The sequence below is a fragment of the Dendrobium catenatum genome, unplaced genomic scaffold (assembly GCF_001605985.2).
Source record: "Dendrobium catenatum unplaced genomic scaffold, ASM160598v2 fragScaff_scaffold_315, whole genome shotgun sequence".
Lineage (NCBI taxonomy): Eukaryota > Viridiplantae > Streptophyta > Magnoliopsida > Asparagales > Orchidaceae > Dendrobium > Dendrobium catenatum.
The window spans coordinates 918623-929064 of NW_021318777.1; the positions used below are offsets into that span (position 1 = coordinate 918623).

The window sequence follows — 10442 nt, forward strand, 5'->3', positions numbered from 1 at the left end:
GAGTATATGCAATGCGGAAATCAAATCAATCATCAATGCAGTACGGAAATCAATAGTCAATAATCAATACAGCGGTAAAAACATCGATAAATCAATACTCCTCAGTAATCAAATCAGTAAGTGACTGGAAGCCAATATCTATCCATCGTAGCAGTGTCTATCAATCAATACTATCAATTCAATCAATCATGTTGTCTAGTCAATTAGTTGAATCTATATCATCTGTCTAATCAATCAAATGTCTGTGTCAATTAATAGCAATCAATAGCATCAATTAATTCAATAAGGGACTCATGTCAGAAAGTACTCTTGCAAATCAGTCAATCCAATTATTCAATACGATTTACTCGATATCAATATACAATATTTAATGATACTACGGCAACGAGTACGGTTCAATAATGACGACGTACAATGCTACAATAGGGAATCATCTCAATCAATAGAATACTTTCCAGTCAATTATATCAATCGGCTCAAATCCCAATAAATAATCAAATCAATACGGCGAAAGATCAATTGAAATCAAATCAATACAATGAAATCATCAGGTCTCAATTCGTTGTATCTATATCATCTGTCCAATCAATAGAATGTCTGTATCAATTAATAGCAATCAATAGCATCAATTAATTCAATAAGGGACTCGTCTCAGAACGTACTCTTGCAAATCAGTCAATCCAATTATTCAATACGATTTACTCGATATCAATATACAATATTCAATGACTCTACGACAACGAGTACGGTTCAATAATGACGACGTACGGTGCTACAATAGGGAAATCATCTCAATCAATAGAGCACTTTCCAGTCAATTATATCAATCGGCTCAAATCCCAATAAGCAATCAAATCAATACGGCGAAAGATCAATTGAAATCAAATCAATACAATGAAATCATCAGGTCAATAGAAATCAATACAATCAGCTCTATAAAGGAAATCTATTCTACGATAAATCAAATCCATACGGCAACAATCCATTCAAACAATCAGTACGACGAATCAATGTATCAATGTATATCAATAACCTATCAGGATCTGTCGTATCAATAGTATCCATATGTCAATATCATATATATATCAATATCGATGTCGGTATCTATCAATCGGTACAATCTATATCAATATCGGTGTTAATCTCTATGAATCAATACGCATAATCCATATCAATATTGGTGCCGGTATCTATGAATCAATCAATCCATAAATCAAGTCGATAATATCAATCGGAAAAGCAATACAATAAATCCAATCGGAAAAGCAATACGATAAATCCAATCGGAAAAGCAATACGATAAATCCAATCGGAAAAGCAATACGATAAATCAATAGTAGCAAGTCAAATCAATGAAGAATCAATAGAATCAATGAGTCTATAAATCTATGCCGTCCATATCCATATCAATGTCAATAATCAATAATCAATAGTATCAATGCTCAATGATCAATCAATGAAATCAATGAATCCGTACGATACAGTAAAGCCGATCAAATCAATAAAGCAGATATCGATAAAACAATAAATCCGTTCAATCCAATAAATCCATCAATATCAATAAATCAATCGGAAATCAATAAATCAATGCAGATCAGGAAATCCATACGATGCAATATCGTATACATGAAAATCCATACAATGGTCTTACTCGACAAGCACAAACACTAGCTATTATCAATAGTGCTGTTGTAGAATCCATATTACTGTTGTAGATATCCATACGTTGGTTTCAATTAATAAGAGTCGTCACTCTTTTGCCCGTCGGCCGCCCGTCGGCATATCTATAAACTCCTTATGACTCCCAATCGTTATATCAATGATCAATGGTTTAAAGGAAAGCCCGTCGGCCCACCATCATGTACAGGTCAAGTCTATCTCCAACCAACGTTCAACCAGGTTTCCACTTGTCTTTTAGTAACAATCAATCAATGCAATAATCGATGCAATAAGCAATAATAAAGAAATCTAGAACAATCATATCATATCAATTTCGGGAAAATCAGAAATCATACGAAAATCGGGCAGAGTAACGGCAGTTGGTCAAATTTACACAAAAATCCTGCAAAAACCACAAATTCCAAATTCTTCCAAATTACAGTAGAATATCTATGACATCAATACAAGACTATTGTCATATAGAAACCAAATCAAATCACGTCCTGATATTTTTCTATTCAATAAAAATCGCGTAGAATCAATTCTGAACGGTAAAATCGTCGCAGAAAATACTCAAATCGTGTACAATAATCATATCTATAACATACCAAAAGTTGTGCGATGAAAGTTGTGTCAAATCAAAATCGTGTCCAAAATTCGACTACGAAAACACAAAACAGTGCACAACTCGCTCAAAACACAATATCTTTGAAAACAGAGATAGGATTCGGAGTCCTTACCACGAGATCTACACTTTTCCCAACAGCAGCGTCGAACGAAAAGCACTCCGCGGCCTCCAAAACCAAGCTTTTCCTCTTTTCCCTTTCTCTTTCTCTCTCCTCAAATCAGATATTTTGTTTTTAAAATGATTTTCTCTCTCATCAAAACGAGCTGATTTTCATATATCATTAGTCTGATCGGCCCGGCCGATCGCCAAATCGTCCCGGGACGATCAGACCAAAATCGATCGTCCTGGACGGTTCCTTGAACTTGTTTCAGGACGATATTTTTAACAGTGCAGATCGGCCTGGACGATCTCACTATCGTCCCGGACGATCCTGGGAGGAAAATCCAAGCTAGAGAGGAACAATAAGGGAACGATGTCTCACAATGACAGTGGTCAAGAAATGATGTTTGGATGATAAAGTTCAGATGATGATAGTCAAGAGATGGTGGTCAAGTGAAAACAATCAGATGATAATGGTCAGTGGATGGCAGTCAGGTGATTACGATTCGATGACAATGGTTGGGCAGACATTATATAAGCAATAATGATTAAGAAATAATGGTGGTTAATTAGATGACTAAAGTGGGATGAAGGCAGTTGTAAGAGATGATTGCCAGCTTTTGTTGTTGAGCATAGTTCAATATTTTTTAAGATCTCCAAGCTCTTAACAAGTTTAATTTCAAAATCTTTCTTCATTTGAAGAATGAAAGTCTATTTATAATTTTTAGAATGACATTTTTTTTTGTCAAAGTTCTAAATACTCCATCATATGTCCCATGGTGATTCCCTTAATCATAAACAATTCTTTCAACATGGAGAGCTTTAATGATCTAAAAAAAGAGTGATCTCGAGCTAGTTGGGTTCCTCTCATATATACACCGATCATGATTTTGACTATAAAGATACATGATTTGGTGTCATTTTGCTCTTCAAGTAATATTAAGAAGTTTCAAATAATATGTCAAGTGCCTATATTATGCTCATTTAATTTTATATGAGAGATGCACATGCAATTGTCTCTTCAAAACATTCAATTTGACTATAAATTTTTCTCATTAGAGTTATAATAGTTTTGAAATTAATTTATATTACATTGATATCTAACTCATATTTATCAAATGAATTTTTAAATGTTGTATCAAAAATTAATAAATTTAATTATATTTGATTTGAAATTTGACTCGAAATCAATTATTCTTCAAATGATAATAAAGTCAAAACTTAAAAGAAAATATAAAAAAATAAAAAAAATAAAATAAAGTGATCAAACTTTCAATTTTTTTTTATTTCAAATTTTGACTAACTCCTCCGTTAACCTTAATTGATAAAAGAGTTGCAAATGAGCACCGCATGATAATACTATTCAGAACTCGCACGTCATGCAATTCGTCATTTGTTCTTGCGCTAAATCTCAGCTTTCAAATATATGACTTCCCCCTATATCAACCATATGTAATGCAGTACGTCACCAAAACGCCAAAGGCTCATATAAAAATGGGAGTGGCAGACCACCTTCGTTCGATCAAACTAAAGCAGCAACCTTCCTTAATAATTTCTGTTTCAGAATCAAACGATCGACAAGCTAGCAATGGCTGCAGAGAAGAAGACGAGACATCAGAATAAAGCCTTCGGCTGGGCAGCCCGTGACACCTCCGGCATCCTTTCTCCCTTCAACTTCACCAGAAGGTACGAGAAAGATCTCATTTTTTTTCAAGAAAATATTTATTTATGTTGTCTCTTAAATTAGAAGTCTTGAATATCTTATTATTCGATATAAACATCTTGTAATTCGAATAAAATTTTCATTTTTGATCAACAAATCTCCTCATTCAGAGCCACCGAGGAATCTGATGTGAGAATAAAAATACTCTACTGCGGGATTTGCCATACTGATCTGCATATGAGCAAAAGTGTCATCGACTTCCCCATTACGTATCCTCTTGTTCCAGGGTATGTTTATGCATGTTTTACTCTGTTCTTGGAGAGAAAAGTAAGAAAAATTATATTTTTATTTCTGTAATTTATGTCGGAATCCATTATCCAGGCATGAGATCGTGGGTGAGGTGATCGAAACTGGAGCCAATGTGAAGAAGTTCAATGCCGGAGATAGAGCCGGCGTGGGCTGCTTCGTTCGCAGCTGCGGCGACTGCGATCAATGCAATGAGAGCCTCGAGAGCTACTGTAATAGAGCGGTAATGACTTACAACGGCACCGATCACGACGGCTCGCCCACCTACGGCGGCTACTCCGATACAATCGTCGTCCACGAGCGCTATGTGTTTCTCATCCCCGACCGACTCCCACTCCACTCCGCCGCTCCGCTACTCTGCGCAGGCATCACCGTCTACAGCCCAATGCGTTACTTCGGCCTCGACCGCCCCGGCCTACATGTTGGTGTCGTCGGCCTCGGCGGCCTCGGCCATGTCGCCGTCAAGTTTGCAAAGGCTATGGGGATGAGTGCCACAGTCATCAGCACCTCGCCGCACAAACAAAAGGAGGCAATTGAACTCCTGGGAGCTGATCGCTTTCTTGTTAGCTCTTTATGAGATTAATTCCCTGTGGAACGAACTAACCCCCATTATGAGAGAAAGATGATTGGTAGTTATTTTCTATGGATTAGTTATAATAACTGCTCATATGGGTTATTTGATCAAACGTTTCATAAATGATTGGTCAAATTATTTTTTCTTGTCCAATAGGATTTATATATAAATAATTGAATTTCAATAATTCAAATATACGGGTTACTTAATGATATACTTAAATAATTATTATGATGTCTTATATAATTATTATATTTAATTATTCTAACAATATCAATATCATGAACAACTTGAACAAAATTATAACATACTCTTTACTTTTATTTGCATGATTTTGATTACTTCGTTGGCTTTGCAGGAGGCAATCGGTAGTTTGGATGGGATAATTGATACTGTATCTGCATATCACCCAATAGCACCATCGTTAGGACTATTGAAGGCACATGGTAAGCTGGTGGTTCTTGGAGCATCAAAAGAGCCACTACAAGTACCTTCTATCCCTCTTCTTTTAGGTAAGAAATACTATATTATAATGTCATTTCCTTTGATGATTAATTTGATGATTTTAAGAAGTTGTATGGCATGTAATTTTGATTTTATCTTGTGCTTGAAAATACAGGAAGAAAGATTGTGAGTGGTTCTGCTGCTGGAGGCATGAAAGAAACGCAGGAGATGATAAATTTTGCTGCAGAACATAACATCAGCGCTGAAGTTGAGGTTATACCAATGAGCTACGTGAATACAGCAATGGAAAGACTTGCTAAGGGAGATGTCAAATATCGATTTGTCATCGATGTGGGAAGCTCTTTGAAGGCTGATTAGATGAGTGGATTAAGCGATTATCATACTATTTTGCGTTTTGTTCTTTTTTTTTTTCTTTGTTGTGATTTGTAACATTGGCGTGTATGTTACTATGTTATGATCTTATTTGAATAAATTGATGACATTTGTGTTGAAAATTTTGTATTTTATTATTTATCTCTCTTTTTGTCCTCTAGTTTTTGTTATTATGTTGACAGGCAATTGCTTATATTATACGTACTACGATTTTGTTTGGGTTAGCTTTTGTACTGCTTTTTAAAACGGCTTTTTAGTACAAACATTTCAAATTCAAAAATTTTTTGTGCTATGAAATTTTTGTACTAGAAAGTTGTTTTAGAAAGCAAGAAGAAAGCCATCCCAAACAATGTCTAAAACTTTGTTTAGAATGACTTTTTTTATTGATTTTTAAAACAGAGCTTTAAATAAAAAATTTTAGTACTAAAACTCTATTTTAAAAAACAATAAAAAAATTATCTCAAACGAAACCTAATTTATAAGACATTGATGGCTATCTAAGTGAAGAGTAGTGTTGGTAAGGTGAGCGAGGTCAGAAGTTTAGAGGCAAAGTGAATCTTATAGAGACTCATATGACATGGTCCTTGGAGAAGGGTCTTGCTGGCCTTCAAATCCTTAATAATGAAGCCATTTAAGTGAAAATGATAGCAAGAGTTATCAACAATGAGTTTATGAACTAGGAAGAGTTTACATAAGAGATATGGAATGTTATGTAAGCTCGATAGGGGAAACCTATGAGAAGGAGTGGGTAGTATTTTATGGTTGGCATTGGCTAGGAAGAGGGTCTAACTGTCACACTCCAAAATTTATATTCGGATATTCCATGAGTGTATCTTAAGAGTATCTTACTCATGCACTTATGACTCCTAATCAGTCGTCACTTATTATTTTTAATCAATTTACTATTTACAACTCCCCTTTGAATCAAGTGAGGGAATCGGTGGGGTGAGAAAGGGATATATATATATATATATCGCAATGCTCACTAGATCATCATTAAAACGCTCTTCTTGAGAATTTTTATATTGCTCAAGAAATACATGTTGCATCGATAGCTTCCATTTTATTTTATTTTTAAGATACTTGGCCAATGATTGACCGCACATTGAGATGTAGTGGAGCTAATTTTTAAGTTAAATAATATAGAATTTAAGGGTTGACAATAGGCAACAATCCATGCTGGTTAATTGTTTCGGATATTGTTCCCGAATTTGAAGTTGATGACACAGGGAGTGAGAGTTGCGAGGATGGAGGAGCACAACACAAGCACAAGGTTTCAATGACTAGTAGCTAAGTATTGTAATGGGACTAGAAGTAATGGTACTTGTCGGGATGATGCATGGATTTACTCAGATGGCTTTAGTATCATGTTGTTTAGGTATTCTTCAAAGTCATTTGCATGAAAGATTTTGAGTATTTGAGATTGCCAAGTGGGATGATTGTTCGGTGTGAGAGGCTTGTTGATGATATTTCTTGAAATTATAAATGAAAATTTGAATTGTTATAGAATTAGTATTTTGCAAGTGAAAAACATGTTGTGTTGTCGATTGTTTCATGATGAACGGTGAGAAGGTCAAGAGTAAGAAGGAGATTGGCGGAAGAATGAGTCATTAGGCTAACAGCTTTGATATCCTAAAGAGTCATTAGGCTAACAACTATGATGTCATCATAAAGAATATAACACACTTAAAATCAAATATTTCAAAATTTGCCAATTTCAAGTAGAAAATTTAGGCAGATTCAAGTAAAGTCCATTGATTTAAATTTAAAATAATTATATCATTAATCAAGATTAAATATGTATAAAGCATTCAATAGTTCATATGTTTATTAAGTGTCTTTAAAACTTATTAGCCCTTCAAGGGGAAATTTTATTTGGTCTGGTAACCTGATGTAGCTCTACATTCAGTGAGCAGTAAGCAAGCGCCACGTGTTCTCACTATTTACCGCACGGCCTGACAACCTGACCCGGAACGGACCCGGGAGTTTGCGTATTGCTAGGTATTGGTCGATTTTGCTCAACAAAAACGAAAAATACCATTTTGTGAAGACCAATACCTAGCAATACCGAGCAATACCGAGTTCTTTTAGGTATTACTCGGTATTGCTCGGTATTGCTCGGTATTGATCTTCACAGAGCGGTATTTCTCGTTATTGCCAAGCAATACCGAGCAATACGCGAACATAGTAATCCCGGATTCCGGTCTGAGTCGGGTCGTCGGGCCGCGCGGTAAAGGGTAAGAGCACGTGGCGACATATTATTGGCTACCAAACATAGAGCTACATCAGGTCATCTGACCTAATAATTTTTCCTTCAATGGAGTCTTAAAAGGTCCAATCCACTCAGAATTTTTGTAGATTTAAACTTCTTTTGGGACAATTTTAACCTTTTTTTCTGAAGCAACTTTTTAGCACAACTGCGCCAAGCAAAAGCACAAAATGGCAGAAAGGAAAATAGAAAAAAAAAATAGAGAAGCCACTTGGACTCAGACCTGGCCAAGATCAGGAATTCATTGCAATTCAAATCAGAAGTGACAAACAATTGCGCCAAACAAGTGGGAGAAGGTTGTAAGTAGCAAGCAGTTGTCATCCAGAGATAAGGCACCATCGTTCCAACCAGATAATTGTAGTTCAACAAAATTCCACAACATAGCAGCTAAAAAAGACAAAAAGGTGTCCAAGATGACCAAAGAAAACTTCCAAACTAAGAGATTGTTAGTTCTGCATCGAATCTGGTTAGGTTTGATCAATTGGATTGAACTGCTTTCTCGGATATCAATTTAGTTTGTTGAGTTCATTGGGATTGCAGGGGTTTCTCCCCCTACTTGGGTACGAGTGCTTTGCACTAGAAAAAAAAATTTACCATAAAAAACCCCAACGCTACATAGTTTGATGAAAAAAGATAAAGAAGCGGATTGTTGCGGTGTTACAAACCTCAGCGCCGTTAGGGAGCGTTGCAGCTCTCCAGACCTGACGTTGTGGCACTGTTGTGCAAGTTGAAATCAGAAAATGGGAGCGCTGCGGCAGTTCAACTTGGAGCCACAACGCTACGAAGCCGGCTGGGCAAATTTCACAATAGGCTTAATAGTCATGGATTCCTTCGAGGAAAAACATTATGCTTTTAAAAACAGTTTTCCAAAGAAAAAAAGGGCCGTCCTTCTAAGCCATATTGTGATCCTTAACTTGGAAGAAAAAAAGTCTTCATCCAGGGTTAAAGGTTGCATGTTATGTAGAGAAATAGATCTTCAGCCATTGTTAGGTACCGAGCAAGATGGAAGGAGAGGACAAAGCCAGCAGGAAACCCTAGAGGAAAAGCCCCCACACCAAAGCATTCCAATCACACCCAAAACAAGAGAGCCTTACTTCTATAAAATGATAATTTCAATGCAATGAATATGTGATGGTGGGCAAATAGTTAGCAAATAACAATAATCTCATGCAGAGAAAAAAAATCTCCTTCTCCAACAGAAAAAAAAAAATACAAGCATTTGTCAAAGTTTCAGGTATCAATTTCGTCAAGAATGATCTTTATAGTAACTATCTGCAGATCACTTCATTTGAGTTCAAACTTTGTATAAAAACAGGATCTCCAGAGTCGAGCAACAAAATATTCGATTTAAATGCCATAAGTTGCTGGAGAAAACCCTAAACCTAGTAAAAAGAGAGTGAAAAAGCCAGGTCTGTACATTAATTACTAGGTTATGAGGATAAATTATTGAAATCAATCATTCTTCTTGCTTTTCATAATATACGGTTCATTGAACAGCAAAAAAGCTACGTTGGTAATACCTCTCCTTCAAGTGAGGGAGAGTCATCATCCACTTCTGTTTCACCTTTGGAAGATTTTGACCTCTCGGTCTCGTTTTCTTCGAACCCGTGTTTAAACCTATCATAGTTTGTGGGCTCACTAGCTTTGAAGGGCCGCTCCCCGAGGACATGGATAAGATCATCTTGATGGAGGATCTCCTTCTTCAATAGCAGCTCAGCGATCTGGCTGATGTGATTCTTGTGCTCTTTAACGAGCTCCAATGTTCTAGCATAAGCCTTTGAGACCTTCTCTCTCACCTCACTGTCTATAATGGCTGCAGTCTCATTGCTGTAAGGTTTGTTCATCTCAAATGAATCTTCCTTCGGAGGGAAAGAAAGAAGCCCAACTTTCTCACTGAAGCCATATACTGCAACCCGGGCATAGGTCATTTTGGTGACCTTCTCCAAGTCATTTTGAGCTCCAGTGGAGATCTTCCCTAATAGAACCTTCACCGAAAGAAAAAAATTACACCTTTGTTAGATTATATTGGATTCAATTTAAAGAGTTAACAGTCTATTTGAATCAAATTTGGAAAGTCAAAATGCTAAATTAGATACGTTAGATAGTCTAGGGTGAAAACGTTCCTCATAACTAATCTAGGGGTCGGATTATTTTGATATTTTTCTCTTGTTCCTATAATCTAATAACTATTAATAAAATAATAAAGAAGAAATAATAAATTAAAGATGTCTTGCAAATAATAAATTGATGAAAAAAATTAGAGATCAAACAACAAATCTTGATATTAAATTTGTAATATCCATTTAATAATAATCATAATCAAAACCATAATGATAATCACAATAATGATGATAATAATAATATGATGATGACGACAATGATGATAATGATTACTGAACATAATTAT

At 35.8% G+C, this 10442-nt stretch overlaps 2 protein-coding genes across 2 annotated transcripts; one reads left to right on the plus strand and one right to left on the minus strand.

The window, feature by feature from the left end:
- Nucleotides 1-3974: 3974 nt before the first annotated feature.
- On the plus strand, nt 3975-5853 carry LOC110115842 (probable mannitol dehydrogenase). Its single transcript, XM_020849228.2, has 5 exons — nt 3975-4072; nt 4220-4336; nt 4431-4928; nt 5272-5441; nt 5549-5853. Exons 1-5 carry the CDS (start codon nt 3975-3977, stop codon nt 5749-5751), a joined length of 1086 nt encoding a protein of 361 aa, XP_020704887.1. The 3' UTR covers nt 5752-5853.
- Nucleotides 5854-9276: 3423 nt separating this feature from the next.
- On the minus strand, nt 9277-10038 carry LOC110115841 (ATP-dependent zinc metalloprotease FTSH 8, mitochondrial-like). The gene has a single exon (XM_020849226.2). It carries the CDS (start codon nt 9961-9963, stop codon nt 9541-9543), a length of 423 nt encoding a protein of 140 aa, XP_020704885.2. The 5' UTR covers nt 9964-10038; the 3' UTR covers nt 9277-9540.
- Nucleotides 10039-10442: the final 404 nt, after the last annotated feature.

Coding starts and splice junctions, on each gene's coding strand:
- LOC110115841 (XM_020849226.2), bottom strand. CDS start 9,963: ATGACCTATGCCCGGGTTGCAGTATATGGCTTCAGTGAGAAAGTTGGG.
- LOC110115842 (XM_020849228.2), top strand. CDS start 3,975: ATGGCTGCAGAGAAGAAGACGAGACATCAGAATAAAGCCTTCGGCTGG. Junction 4,073..4,219: donor CCCTTCAACTTCACCAGAAG/GTACGAGAAAGA, acceptor CTCCTCATTCAG/AGCCACCGAGGAATCTGATG. Junction 5,442..5,548: donor TTCTATCCCTCTTCTTTTAG/GTAAGAAATACT, acceptor TTGAAAATACAG/GAAGAAAGATTGTGAGTGGT.